Raw genomic sequence first — 15613 nt, 5'->3', positions numbered from 1 at the left:
GCTAATGAAAACAACTGGCACAGAGTGGTGACAAGGCCATTAAGTTCGAGCTATACTGTAGAAATACAGTGTGAAACAAGAATCTTGAAGTAATGCAATCCCTTCACAGTTTCGTTATTAGAGGCTCTGGGGTTCAAACTGAAACTAACGTGTTCCCGTCTGCAGCCAGTCTTTGAAAATATATACCACTACTTACATTCGGTCCGAAGGTACAGAAACCTTTACATATCAGAAACTACTCTGAAATTTTGTTTAAACAATTAATTCGGACAAAAAAAAAAAAAAAAAGGCACCCAGGCTATGTAGGGAGCAAACTAATTTTAAAAAATAAACAATAAATCTCTCAAAGGGAAAACATCCTCACAGTCTGTTGTCTTCCAATTCTCTGAAATAGGAGAAAAAAAAAATACAGCACTTAAAAAAATAATGGAGCTGAGAACCAGGCGAGGACGGAGCCTGTGGGACAGGCGCCGCTCCCTGGACCCGAGCCTGCTCTGACTATATACATGTATGCATGAACCACATGACTATGCCTAAATGGACACTAGTCTGATCTCGCATTCGTCACCATTCACTCTCGTATAAACTGCGCCGTCGTCAAAAAGCAAGAGAGCTGCTTTCGGACGAGGAGAACTCTACAAATATACCCATTGATCTCGTCGGAACGTGGCCCCTTGGTGTAGGAGGAGTTGTGCAGGTGGACAATAAATATATATTTTACATCTTTATGTACAGTGACATGAGGAGGGGCACAGTGGCAGATTGGTCTTCCGGATTCAGAGGACTCTGGATCGCTTGCTGGCCAGTGAACCATGCTGAGGGACAGAAAACGCAGTTCGTTAAAAGTGAGCCCACATCGTCGATCAGAGTCTGCAGATAAAAAGTAAATCTCACAGCATATCATTTTTACTATGTTGATCAAAATAAAAACATATGAACTCTCAAAATATAGTATTATTTTGTCACACTTAGAAGTTAAAATGATCACGAGAAAAACAAAAAATAGTTCAGTTTGGGTGCAACAACTGAAAAATATGTGCAAGTTTCTTTTTTTTTTTAGCTGCACCTGTTATAAAATACAGACAAACCTCAAGTTTAAGGAGAAATATCACTTTCATTAAATTAAAATAAGATCACCTAGACTCACATAAACAGAAGTGATTTTGTTAAGGAAATACATTTTATAAGTTTTCCATTGTTGGAAATTGAGTGACAAAATGGTAAAAAAATTTCTTTTAGGTTGACACTTTTGTGCAGTCCAGTCTAAGGTGATTTAAACCTCAACAATCAGGCTACATCGGTTCATCTGATGGCTATCTATGAGACTCTATGAATTGAAAAAATCTAAAGCATGTAAAAAGGAAAAGTCCCTTTAACCCTAATGTACTTTCACCGACAATTTTGTCTCACTATCACAATAAAAAAGTAACTTAAGAGCTCAGAGACGATCCACAGTGAAGGACGACATGGAGGTTTGTAGATGTAAAGAAAGTAGAGGAAATGAGCAGATGATCTGCTTTGGTGACAAAGTGTCTTATGATAAAACTGGAACACTTGAATTTTGTTTAGTTTTTTTCCGAGACAGTGATATCGATTAGGAACAATTCTAAGTGCTGATGTAACTAGAATTATACGGCGAAAGCTCTCAAAATTATGTGAGATGAATTTGATGTAGAACTGGTTTTTGCCGACTTACTTGAGCTTGCTTGTAGAAGTGCGGCGCCAGCTCCACCAGCCAGGACGACTCAACCGCTGTCACGTCACGCATGAAGTACTTTGAAGTCTGCACCACTTCATTAAAAACGACCCTGAACAGGACAAAACACGACAAACATTTTCCCCTGTATTCATTAGAAATGTGTCTGTCCAATCACTCTATGTCGCGGCTCAACATAGAAAATGGCGTACTCACCACTTTGGGGGTTTCTCTCCATAAAGCACAGAGTTGGGGTGGATGTGAAGCTCACGGTCGTCTCGTAAGGTCCTGCCAAAGCAACAAAAATTGAGTACTGTGAAATTAAATAAGGAACGAAAACGGATGTAAATCATTCACTTTTGAAAACTAATACCTTCTACAAACTCTTCTATTACCTGTAGGATCCAGAGTGGTGAATTCGGGCTGCATTCGCGAAAAATCCAGACACAATGCACTTCAAGATGACGTCAGGGTCACCTGTGTGGCAGATCAACGCTCAGTAAGACTGCTCTCCTGTTACAAGCTGCCATATACGCTCCACACACACACACACACACACACACACACACACACACACACACACACACACACACACACACACACACACACACACACACACACACACACACACACACACACACACACACACACACACACACACACACACACACACACACACACACACACACACACACACACACACACACACACACACCTTCACTGGAGGTCCGTGGGACTTTAAACTTGTTCATGAGGCGGCGGAGCTGCTCTCGTACGGTCATGGCCCGCAGCAGACCCTTGTAATTAAGAAAATGTTCTTGACACCACTGGGAGCTCTTCTGGTGCTGCGGGACAAAAAAGAAAGAAAAAAATTAAATCACACGGAACGTGATTGAAGTCAACTTCTTCTCTAACTTTTGTCGGGTTCATACCAGAATGTGAGTGGCGTTTGCTGCCAACCGAGTGCGACTTTAACACAAGGGCTTATTGTACCTTAATGAAAGCTTCATACACGTTCAGCATAGTGAGGTGGTCTCCCTCCGCCACTGCAAACTTCCTGTGCTCACGCGCCTGCATGGTGAGATAGCAAGAAGAAAAAAAAAAGAGGTAATTAGTATGCTGACAAAGCATTTGTGCCAAAAATACTGCACATCCTTCAGAAAGCATGTTTTTTTTTTTGTTTGTTTGTTTAGTTCTTCACTTACGGCAGCTTTCTTCTGATTGGCTGGCACGACAAATATATTCTGAATCTGCATCGTAGCTGCTATGGTAACAATCTCCTTGGAGCAGCCAAAGTTTCCCGACTCCAGGAGCATCTTAGCAAACATGGGGCTGAGAGGAAACTCAGCCATCCGCACACCCATGGGATCAGTCAAACGGCCGTAATGGTCCAGGCCTGCCAAGAGACACGCGATCAGTGAGAGCTGCGCCATTTGTCCGTGGTGAGAATACTGCAGACTTTCGTCTTGCAGCCTTGCGGTCCAGCCCGTTTCTCACCTCCGAGAGCGTAGAGAAGTTCCAGTGCCTGAACCATCGTCTGAGCTGGAGGAGGCTGTTTAATGAATTTAAAGGGAAATGCATTTAAAGTACAATATTTGCTCTTGAAGGCAGAATGAAGTGGGACTCTAGTGTGCACTTGGGGAAGTCATTACATCTTTAGAACAAACATTGATTGCATTAATTTTATGGTTTCTATGCATCCCGGCTCGGAGGCCAGGGGCCATTGCTGCTAATTAAAATGTAAAGTACAATTTACTCCATGGTGAGCGAACACAGCACAGCTACCCTGTGGATGCAGAGTGATCTACTCACAGAAAGGAAGCTGAACCGCAGCACGTTGTCGATGCCTAATGCTTTGAGCTGCAGGATGACGGGGGCCAAATTGGAGCGCTGCATCTCTGGCACAGTAGAAGGAGGCAGTTTCTCAAAGTCCTCCTCTGATGAAAGGCAACAGGACAAAAAAGAAAACAAAGGCAGGGGGAGGGGGGAGATGAAGTGGGAAGAAAACAGAGGGAGAAGAATAATGAGCCTGAACACAAATATTAACAATCCACAAGCCAGCTGACGGACTTCCTCCGGCAACGTTCCTCCTCTGCTCCCGAATCCTACCTGTGTACAGTCGAAAGCATTTCCCCGGCCGGTTTCGTCCGGCTCTGCCGGCCCTCTGGCTGGCCGAGGCTTTGGAGATGGGGGTGACCACCAGCGATTCAATGGCCGTGCGGGGATTGTAAGCTCGCAGCTTCACGAACGCACAGTCGATGACAAATACAACTCCGTTGATCGTGATGGACGTTTCAGCGATGTTGGTGGCCACTACAATCTGAAAGACACACAAGAGACAGAAAAGAGTGTTTAGTGGAGTAAACTGTGACGTTGCCTGCTGTGACCTTGGAGGACATCTTCTCCATTTCACTCCAATGGAAACTTCGTTATAATAGCAAACATGATGCGACAACAATATCTCTACTGACAGGTGTCGTGAATCACACCGATTACTTCCTCGCGATGACACCTGTCAGCAAATAAAATACGCAGGTCTTCTCACAAAAGAACACTCTGCATCACAGGTCCAAACGTTATGGCTGATCAGAATATATGAAGCCGGCACAGTTACCTTGCGAACGGACGAGGGAGCGCGCTCAAACACCTTCATCTGCTCTGCATAGGGGAGTCCAGAGTACATGGGCAAAATTCTCAGGTGCTTCTTCATCCCGTACCGTGACAAAGACCTGGCCTGCTCCTGCAGAAGGGACACCACCTTCTCCACCTCATCCTGAGGAGGAAAACAGCCGCATGAGAAACCCAAAGAGCAGCAATCAGAGCTGCCCATTCGATTCGATTATTCTGAACCTCGGTGCCGGTTTATGATTACTGCCATCTGAATTCTTCCCGAGCGCCTAAACTTTTGACCCTCATCCTTTCAAAAGAGCAGCTCGACTTGAACGTGCATCCAAATGTAAACTGGCGAAAAACAGCCTGTGAAATAAGTCACAAACTCTTTGAGCAGATCTTGATTATTGTGAGCAAATGAGCCCATTCAAGACTCCTTCATACTGGTGGAAACACAAGTACTTTTACTCCAGCACATTAAATTGGTTTGTAATTTATGTGCATCACCTCTGTACGGAGTAAAGCTGGTTTCCTGGCTTTCATCCCTACTAAGGCGAAGAAAATCAATGTCATCAGGACATCATTGAGCTTATGGCATCTCATCAAGACCATATGATTTTTCTTAAGACCGTGATTATAATGTTATTCCTCTACTACATTGTATTATTTTGTTATTAATTCTGCTTTACGTGCTGCAGTCCATCTTAGAGGACACATTAACAAAAATAACTGTATAATTCTAAGTGATTAAGTCGGTGAATAAATAGAAGAATAGAAATGATTGAATCAATAAGTGATTATTTGAATACTTTAAGCAAAGTGACTAAAACTTGAATAAATGGGAGAAAAATATTCAAATGTTTTATAAACCTTCAGTATGTATCGTTTGTCTCTTTTAATCTATTTTCTCAATTCTTTCCGTTTTAACCAGGATCAGGGACCCACGGCACTGTGGGCACAGCCTCACGTCCTCACCTGCCCAGTGAGGAAGGCCAGCACGTCCCCATCGTCCTCCATCTCGTGGATCTTCAGCACCGTCTCCACTGTGGCCTTCACATAGTCTGGGACTGGACTGAGAAGCAACCAGAGACACTCCGGGCTCAGAAAAGACGACACAGGTTCGCTCACCATTTCCTCAATTGAAGGCGTGAAGTGAGGAATACCTGACTGTGTAAAAAACGTCCACCGGAAAGGTGCGTCCCTCGACCGTCAGGATCCCACACGTGTCTTTGTTTGGATCACCGGACTCATTCAGGTTGAAGAAGTCGTGGAATTTCTTCAGATGACACAAAAATATTATCGGTAATAAAACAGAATAATTATGTACATGAATTACATATATTTTAATGGACCAGAGTTCTTTTCTTTCGTATATAAAAGAAAAAGTCTTTGCCCTCAATCTGACTTTAGGAAAGTCTCAAAGTGCCAATCACACGTGCAGATAAAAAGCCTCTTTAAACCAAAAAGTACAGCAGATGTCCGATACTGCGTTTCGGCTGACTCGCTTAAAGCCGAGCAGCCGCGGCCTGATTGTGTCTTTCTATCGTCGGGGTATCGCGGCTGTCAGGACAATGTGATCTGACCCGACATCAACTCTCACAGAGTCCGTCTTTCTTTCTCTTTTATCTGCTCATCTTAATGACGCTCTCACCTTGGCATCCAGAGTGGCAGAGGCCACGATCAGCCTGAGGTCTCTGCGCTTCTTCTGGATCTGTTCGAGTCGGAGGAAAAATGAACGAGAGACACAATAAAACACAAAGGAAGAAAAATGGTTTCTCAAGTTACTGATTGATGCATTTGTGGTAAAGTATTGTCTATTGGTACCTTCTTTAGTAGACCGATGGCTATGTCTGTATACAGAGTTCTCTCATGTGCTTCGTCGAGAACCAAAACGCTGAGGATAACAGAGCAACACAGATTACAATTAACACCTATTATTACTTCAACGATCAAAAGCAATGTCACTACTCTGATGTAATAATGACATCATATATCATATCAGAATAACACCAGCAAGTTTACTCATAATTCAAATTCATTCTAATAAACTGGTTATAGTCAAAGATGATTATATATTTTGAAAACATAATGTTTCATTTGAAAACTCGAATGCCAGGAAAACCTTGAAAAGCGAGTGTGTTGTCATGGTAACTTATCCTGAATGTAACCTGCTCCAAAGCACGTCTTTAATATAAAAAAAAAAAAAAAAAAAAGCTTTGCAGTTGTGCTAAGCATACATTCACATATTAGATTGAGCCTCGTGACCACACCGAAGTATTCCCAGGGTGTCCCCTGACTTCACTGACCCCGGGTTTGATAAAGTGGCACCAACAATGGATGTATGGAGTGTGGAACATTCCATGCATGAATTAAAATCACACACCTGTATTTTTTCAAAAGTGGGTCAGCCATCATCTCCCGCACCAACATGCCATCTGTTAGAAACTGGAGCAACACGCACACTGTTCAGCTGTAAACAAGCACAAAGGCAACTTCTCCTGAGAGCCAAACACTTGTAAAGCGCCGGCTACCTTGATCCTCGTGGCCTGGGGGTCGGAGCAGTCGTCAAATCGGATGGTGTAGCCCACCTCGTGCCCCAACAGGGCCCCTCGCTCCTCTGCCACACGGTTCGCCACCTACGAGCCAAACGAGGTTTTACACACTTGTGCGTCTTTCACAAGCGCTTGCGGAAGAATTGGCCTTGGCCGTGAGAGAGACGGGAGCTGAGCAATACGAGGACATCGCCGGCGGTGCTCTTACAGAGATAGCGGCCACACGTCGGGGCTGTGTCACTCCAATTACTTTCCCCTCAGCCGCCCAGCCAGCTTCCAGCAGGTACTGATGGAAGGCAGATGAAAGGGGGGGGGGGGCAGAAGCACAAACACATGAATAGCCGACTCTCCATAAATTAACACTCGAGCTGATGCGGTTTGAACAAAGATGTCTACACAGCATGGAGACGTGGCCGTGTTCAAACAGCCGAGCAGAGAGGAGGGATGAAGAGTGTCAGACCACCGCAGCCTGCTTTCACAGTTCAATCCGATAGGTGACTTTGCAGGTTTTCAGAGCAGACTTAACAAATGCACGGGGAGACATTTACCCGTGAGCCGAACTGTACAAACCTGAGGTATCTGCGTCGTCTTTCCACACCCGGTCTCACCCACTATGATCACGGTCTGGTACCGCTCAACCAAGTACAGGACGTTGTTTCTGTGCTGAAGAGGACAAAGATAAGAAACACTTTCAGCAAACGGGTGGCACAGGTCAGTCAAGCGAAGAGTGTTAAGGACATTTCATGACTTTACTGCTTTTTATTAGTCAATAAATGAGCAGAACTTTGTGCATAAGAGTGTAAAACTGACAACAAAATACATGTTTATAGCTTTAACATCTCTGAATGAACACGTTGCTTAAAGAGACTGGATGATGGGTCAGGGGTTAACACTGTTTCCCCACAGCAGAATTTATACAAGTCCTGATCCCACCCCCCCCCCCCCCCCCCCAATATATTCACCTTAAAGAACACATCATTACAAAGTACATTTAGTAATCTATCTTCTATGCCACATTATACAATTCAGGGTCCCAGAGCTCTAGAGAAAATTCCAGCTGACCAGCAGTTTATACCCTGGGTGGTCAAACACACAGAAACATACACAGACTGTTGAGTCCTCAAATTAATCTGTGTGACATTTGCATTTTTTCCCTGATGAAAAGCCGAGAAAGCAGGAAATATTTGTTTGATACTTAAAAGTGGAGCGATTTACTACGTCACCAAGCAGTCTCACATTAATGGTCTTCTTTCGAGATTTGAATTCAGCTCTTATTTAGCATGCACAGGACATTTATTTCTAATTCTGCAGCTGCGACTTCTTCATTTTGTAGAAATAAGAACATTTGCATGAGATCTGGGACAATAAACCTCTTCCCCATCTTTCACCACTTAATGGAGATGGTGCTCCAGCAAACACAGTGTGAAAGACAGGAAACCTGCTGGGCCATGTCATGCGTTTATTATTAATAGGTCACTGTGAGGGACCTGTCCTCTTTATTAGATTGAGCACCAGCATCTGAAAATTCAATGCAAGGCTCTGTCCTCAACAAAACATTCAACCCAGTCATGAAGTTAACCATCAGCCCAAATCGTGACATTGAAAAAAAAAAAAAAAAGCATTGAAGTTTTGATGAAACCTTAAAAACGGGCAGTTTCTGCCGCTGCTTCTCTATGGAGAGGGCGACGTGGGGGTTGAAGATGATGGGGGAGCCGGTGGTCTCTGTGTTGAGCTCCCGCTCCTCGGAGATCCCCGGAGCCTCGGTGCCTGGAGCGGAGCAGATGGCGGAGAGGAGGGCGAGATGTTTTATTTACAATGCGAGCATGTTTTTACTCTTAACCTGTCACTGCCGGGAGGCTTTAACAAGCGTACTTCTCAGAGCAAGAACTCCGAAACCCGTCATGATATTTGGAAACATTTTTTTTTTTTTGTAAAAAGCAGAGAAATAACACTTTATCTACAAATACTTGTCCTTTTCAGCCTCGTAGTTAGTGCAGTCTGTACAGGGTGGAGGGGGGGGATAAGCGGAGCTGCACCGCGGGGGTAAGCGGGGCTGCAGACGGCACGCAGCAGCGCTGAACGCCGCAGCAGCCGCGCCGACGCCCGCCGATTCTCCCCGGGAGAGCCTCGCGCACAAATAACCGCTGAAAACACGCAGCAGAACCCGGAATTCATTCATTTATTGAGACTTACCCGGCTTCCAAAATTTCATCGTGGAGTGGGGAGCCGCCATCTTGGTTTCTACGTCACATGGAGTTTTCGTCGCGAGGGGGTGACGTCACGATTTATGAATGATGTCAAAAGTGTTTGAAAACAGCAGCACGTGTTCACGAGAGGGTTAACTCTCACTTGTATATGTCGAACACTTACAGGAATACAAGAAGGCGTATATTGATTTTAAGCATTAAAGCAAACATTTTGAATTAAAAACAACATGTTGGAGTCTCATTTTAAGCAGCTGAAAATGATAAGGTCGCCTGCCAGTGAGGACAAAATAAACCTAAACACCTTTAAAATATGTCTTCAATCCACACAACAGCATCTGTGCAATAAACAAAAGTTATCACAGTTGAGGAGAATAGAGCAGCAATGAAGTCTGATGCTAATATTTATTTGACATGATTAATTAGATTTGCAGGGTAATTTTTATTGGCGTATAAAATGTTATTTGTCCTCCATCTGCAGATCTCTGTTGGACTGGCCGGTTGACTCTCCAACCCAGAACATTGGACTCAACTCACTGATAAGTTTGTAAGCCCCAGTGATTAAATCTTGGTTTTCAGTTGAGACAACAGGCTGGAAACTGCCGTAGCTTTTCTCACCAGTCCAGTAGCTTTGGGCTCATTTATTTGTGTTTCTATCTCAGAACTTCATGAGAATTCTTTTTAAAGTGAGTCACCCATCCACAATGATCTCACTGGGAGACAAGAATGTTAACCACACAGCAGCCCACATAAAACATTTTAGTGTATTATTTCACTGTAATTTACTTTGACACTTTTAAATCATACATCACTGCTAAGTATTAAATTATATAATCTTTCAAGGACAAAAGCAGCCTTGTATCAACACTTGTCGACTCCGTTTGTCCCAGAAATATGTGGATATTAGTTTACAGGTGAAATGAGTTGAATTAATTCTATTTACATTGTAATAAAGCATCCAACTGACTACTCTTCTAAAAGTAGTTCCAGAAGACTGGGTTTTCAATTGATAACATGTCACAACAGTAGCTACTTAAATGGCTCAAACTTGTAGCGTAAGTTGTATCTGAGTACACTTTTTGAATAACCTTTTTAACCTTTGTTCATGGTAAACAGTGAAGTTCAGGGATTTATATGCAACATATGACAAGCCAAACTACAAATTCAGTAGTATGAATTAACCCTCCCTCCAAAAACAAAAAAAAAACCTTGAAGCAATTATGGTGAAAGCAAAATTCCAAATGAAATACTGTTGACAGTGTGGTATGGACTGTGGCGTCTTCAAACAATCCACAGAATCCACAACTATCATGCTGCATGAAGTAATTAACCCTTAAATGTTGGATACCTTAAATTTCCACATTACAAAATGTCCTATTTAAAGCTGTGGGGATACATGGGCAATAACTATTTACATGCACTAATTATCTTTGCATGAAAATTGATCTGTCATTTTAATCTGACTCCCATAAGTATGTGTGTTTGAAGACAAAAAGTAACACGTTTCCCATCCTTACCATACGTATTTCTTTTTAATCATAGCTTGTTCTCAAAAGCTAAAAAGTTAATCCTGCCAGGAAAATTCTCCATCCCCATAATTCTCTAATGAGCGAATGAAAACATCTCACACAGTGTTCTTAACCTGTATGTTTGTCATTTGGGCTCCCATAGTCCAAAAACACCTATTTGAGATTCACTAAAATTGTCCTTAAATGTTGATTTGTGTAATTGTTTCTATACTTGCGCTGTCATAATGTGAAACTAATCCAACTGTCAGTTCAAACATTTTGTATAAAATAGCTAAAAAAAATTACTTAAACAAAAAAAATAGCCCAAATGGTAAAAATTTTAAATTGTAAAAAAAAAAAAGAAACTAAAATCAGATATAAAAACAACTGGAAATGACTTGAAATGTTTACTATCCAACTGAAACTTCAGAAATGCAACATAGGTTGGTCTTTGTATGAAAACAATATATGAAACATTATAAGCTGTGTTAAAGCTTGGACATGTTTTGCAGCTCCAGTTAAATTTCATTTGATGGAAAGTCACAAAAATAGCCTTTGGTCATAAAGACTAGACCAGTGTCTTTAACAAACATTTAAAAAGAATGAGAGTGCAAACACAAACAGTACTAAAACAGAAATAAAGTGACCATTCAAATCCAGTTTGGAGACAAGTCAACAATAACCTTTTCATCTTATTCCCTACTCCAATAAACGACACAAAGCACCTCTTTGAAAATGGAGGCCAAACAAAGCCCATGTTTAATGATTCCCAAAAGATTTGATCAGAAAATACAATCCTTTCACACACCAGCTGCATATCTAATAATAATCATTACGATAATGTTGCAAGGACCGTTCAAAATGTCTTCACTATAAAATACTGAGGACTATGTTACATCAAACATGATATAACATAAATACAAATAAATCTGTTTTAATACAGGGTGGATTTGACAAAAGGGACATTGTACAGAATTGACAGACAACTTTAAATTAATTTTAAAACAGATAAGACTTTGAACTGGAAGCTACGTGTGAGGAAAATATTATATTTAAATAATTAATTTCTTTTTGTTTTACCTTGCCGACTACTGTCATTCTAAATTGACGACTCGATTAACTAAAAGCAAATAATGGCCGTGCACAGATCCAACTGTACTTCAACCTGTGGCCATCTCAACACAACGCGCATGTTTCCATGTTTTTGCTGTGGAGAAATGAGATTATTGGAAAGATCAGTTGCATTGTTAAACGTTCCTGACTGAAGTGACCAGAGGGCTGCATATTAGCCGCTGCTATGTGAACCTCAACGAATGGCATTTGTTCCGACGTTGAACGGTCAATTGTTAGAAGCAGCTCAGCGGTTATTTAAAATATACTGAAGGAGGAAGAAGAAGAAAAAGAAAAAAAAACAGCAAATGAAGCTGCTCGGAATCCTATTTTAACAGAACTATGAAATCACCAGACTGCATGACATACACGATATTTGCCAAAAGCATTCGATCACCTGCCTTCACATGCGTTGACTGAAATCCCTTTCTTAAACTATAGGATTTAATACGTTGCTCCACACTTTGCAGCGATGGCAGCTTCAACTCTTCCAGGAAGTCTTAACACCAGGTTTAGGAGTGTGATTATGGGAATTTTGGACGATTTTTCAAGAAGGGCATTCGTGAGGTCAGACACTGATTGACTCACTAATTCATCCCAAAGTTGTTCTATCGGATTGAAGTCAGTGCCAGGATTTTATTATTTTTTTTTTTTTCGTGGCGAAGTTGCTGCTGTTCCTAATCGTTTCCACTGTTATAATACTAACAGTTGATTGTGGAATATTTTGTAGTTAGGTTACTTCCTGGCTGGACTGATTGCACAGGTGGCAACCTATCACTGCAACCACGCTGGAATTCACTGAGAGCAACCTTTTCGCAAATGTTTGTAGAAACGGTCTGCCTGACGAGGTGCTTGATTTTATACACTCGTGGCAATGGAAGTGATTGGAACACATGGATTCAAAGATTTGGACCACTGAGCAAATACTTTTGGCAATAAGATGTATAATGCAACTCGTACACTCAACAGTAACTTTTTATGCTTTTATTTTATCTACCATGTAGGAGTGACATTTGGAGGAGTGGCATTTTTGTCTTTTGAGGTCAAAACTTGCCAGTCATGGATTAATAACCAAATCTGTGTCACCTTTTTCCAACTGAAGAAAAACATTGGTTTTACACAAAGAGACGGTTCAGACGTCGGGTGACCAGTTTCAGCAGAACATTTCAGTTTCCTTTGTTTAGTGTTTTTCAAACAAATGATGAATGTGGCGGGGAGGAAGGGAAGGTCGCACAATGGAAGCATAATGGAAACTGCCTTCAAGAAGGAGCCCTCAGACGAAGAGAAATAACGAGGATTTGAACGTGCTCGTCGCTGGGGTTCTCGCTGGATGTCGTTTCCCCAGGACGCACTGCACACCGAAAAAGTCATACTGTATGTCGTATCGCCGACCCCCTACCGCGGCCTTCCTGTGTCTTGACAATTTTACATCAACGGAAATGTTCGTATTTTAGTGTCCTTTGAACTCCTCTCAGTCAAAATGTAGAGCTGTGTAAAAGATTATCCACACCACCTGGAAAAAGAGCAAAACAATTGACTCGTTGGATGGAATCACTCCCCAACAACAGTGTCCATTCAAACGAAGATAAGCTCAACCAATCACAATAGCGTTTAAGATTCTTTTGTTTCGGAGAATTAATTTAATGGTCTGTACGGTCTGTGCAAAACACACAGAAAAATCTATGAGATGTAAACCATGATTTTGTGAAAACGCTCGACTTCACTAATGCAAATGTCATCAGCCTCACCAGAAACAGGGCAAAAGATGTCATGAAGCCTTCTTTGGTGAGTTCCCACGTGCCGCCATACTCTTCCTCGTCGATCTGCTGAAAGCTGCTGAAGTATACATACAGGACGCCTGCGTTGATGATGCAGAATCTGATGAAGCAAAGGAGAGGAGATACAACTATTTATTGAGGCAATACGGTATGGAAATGATCAATGTTTAATCAAAGTGTAAACGATACTCACATGGCTATTCCCAGAAATCCTTTCAACGGAGCAACACCCCATATCACCCCAAGGATTATTGCAATTATTTGTCGGAGCCAGTAGATCACATCTAAAAACTCATCCTGTCAAAAAAAAAAAACACAGCATAGTATGATCTTCAGTGTGTTTCAGGTTTTTTTGTGGGGAGTTAATCTGAAATGTGATAAATGACTAGAAACATCTCAAAGACAAATGGATTAACTATTCTGCCATGACAGACAAGAAAACACAATCAAGGTACTTTTCTTTGAACAGAATGTCAGTATGGATGACTTAATTTCATTATGATGGAGGGTCAACGATTTTAAGCCATTTTAATGTTATAATCAGGACTAATCCTTTACCTAAGACCTGTAACATTATAGCATCCAATTCATTACTTTGATTTATTTTTCAAAATCAGGAATGACTTGCTTTTATTATATAAAAAACAAGTAATCTCTTCAAGAACACAATTCCCCAATAATAAAGATATTAGTCTGTTGCAATAATACATACGTGAATTACCCCCCCAAAAAAGGAACATTTTTACACGACTGACCATCCAGCCAACAGCAATTAGGGCTGTGAAAATACATGCTCGTTTAGTTTACCCTGATAAAATCCAAGCTAAAGGTGGATAACGTTTGAGAAAAGCCCCTGAACCTAAAGATCATGACTTCATCTCGGTGGATTTAATCCTTAGCCATGGCAGCTCGCCGCTGCCGGTGGGGAAATGTGTACATTAACAGCGTTGAGATGATTAATGTGTAGCCGAGGCTGACCTTCTCCTCCCAGACAGCAGTACTGCAGAAGGCTTTGCTCCATGTGGACTGTTTTACACCCCCATTCAGCAGATGACTTTCTTCTTTCCGCTTTGAGCTGCTCGTCATTCTTTGCGTTTCTTTCGGCCTCAGACGTCAAAAAGTTGCGTTCCAAACGTGTCGAAGCGTCGAGCTGGCCCCGGGTCTCCCGAACTGACCGCACGCGCACAGTAAAGAGGAATATTCGGAGGTATTAGTTCAATCTGCGCTCCGCTGAGCTGACAGATTTCAATCGCTAACCTTAAAAGGAGACACTGCGCTTGCGCGGTGTGGTTTGACCCCGGTCTGCAGCGGCCAATCAGAGAGTGCGACGTCTCCGCACGGAGCGTGCAAAACCACCGAGGAAAAACACAGCGACACCCAGCGGCTTTAAGCGTGGTACTGCAAAACGACATTCAAAACATCAGTAATCATAAGGTTGTTTTGTATTTGAAAAAACAAACAAACATTTAAAACACATTTGTAAAGGCTACAGCTATTATCAATGATCTGTTTGTCTGTTTTCTTTAGTTAGGGAGGCTAACACAACCTCTGCTTTCCAGCTCTATCTAATAAAGATTACAGTGAGGAATGGCTCAAGACAACTTGAACCATTTTTTTGTAAAGCTGCTTGAGGTTAAGACTTCTTGGAGACCTAAACTGAGCTTCTTTCATTTCTCATTCTCCATGATTTGTGAATACATGTCACTGACATGTTGTCTCTTTTGTAGTCTGTGCTCTTTTGCAAATGTATGTACTTGTTTGATAGTAACTGAACTACATCCTGCATCACCTCGACTCCCCGGGGACGTACGGGAGGATCCTGTTTGTGGACTTCAGCTCTGCGTTTAATGCCATCATCCCGGATATCCTGCACCGCAAACTCACCCAGCTCACAGTGCCGTCCTCCACCTGTCAGTGGACAGTGGACAGTGTCAGAGTCCAAACAGACAAAAAAGATTTCTTAGAGTGGACAATTCTAGCTTTTTTTTGACAAGTAAAAGTCAAAATAGAAAGTCTTTGTTAATTGTGGTGTTCCTAGTATGTTAAGTTGGTAACAGTGTCATTATTTTAAATGGAAATTGGAAAATGATACCAACAAGCCAGTTGTATTGTTGTAATTATCTTCCAGTAACTGATGTGAACTATACATGAATGT

The 15613-nt window shown here is 41.9% G+C and overlaps 2 protein-coding genes across 2 annotated transcripts; both read right to left on the bottom strand.

The window, feature by feature from the left end:
• Positions 1-489: 489 nt before the first annotated feature.
• Positions 490-9103, bottom strand: dhx35 (DEAH-box helicase 35). The gene is made up of 21 exons (XM_080497095.1): positions 9052-9103; positions 8498-8625; positions 7429-7521; positions 7067-7144; positions 6838-6942; positions 6690-6751; positions 6131-6200; positions 5958-6017; positions 5470-5582; positions 5282-5378; positions 4311-4469; positions 3806-4016; positions 3509-3633; positions 3194-3248; positions 2902-3092; positions 2690-2767; positions 2412-2541; positions 2092-2173; positions 1913-1984; positions 1697-1808; positions 490-815 (listed from the first exon to the last, which is right to left on the bottom strand). Exons 1-21 carry the CDS (start codon positions 9089-9091, stop codon positions 777-779), a joined length of 2100 nt encoding a protein of 699 aa, XP_080353221.1. The 5' UTR covers positions 9092-9103; the 3' UTR covers positions 490-776.
• Positions 9104-11333: 2230 nt separating this feature from the next.
• On the bottom strand, positions 11334-14705 carry rab5if (RAB5 interacting factor). Its single transcript, XM_080497523.1, has 4 exons — positions 14437-14705; positions 13652-13755; positions 13429-13558; positions 11334-13193 (listed from the first exon to the last, which is right to left on the bottom strand). The coding sequence occupies exons 1-4, from the start codon at positions 14542-14544 to the stop codon at positions 13152-13154; spliced, it is 384 nt and encodes a 127-aa protein (XP_080353649.1). The 5' UTR covers positions 14545-14705; the 3' UTR covers positions 11334-13151.
• Positions 14706-15613: the final 908 nt, after the last annotated feature.

Source organism: Blennius ocellaris (genome assembly GCF_963422515.1).
Source record: "Blennius ocellaris genome assembly, chromosome: 5".
Lineage (NCBI taxonomy): Eukaryota > Metazoa > Chordata > Actinopteri > Blenniiformes > Blenniidae > Blennius > Blennius ocellaris.
The sequence above is the reverse complement of the archived record's forward strand: the minus strand, read 5'-3'. Positions and strand labels throughout refer to the sequence as shown.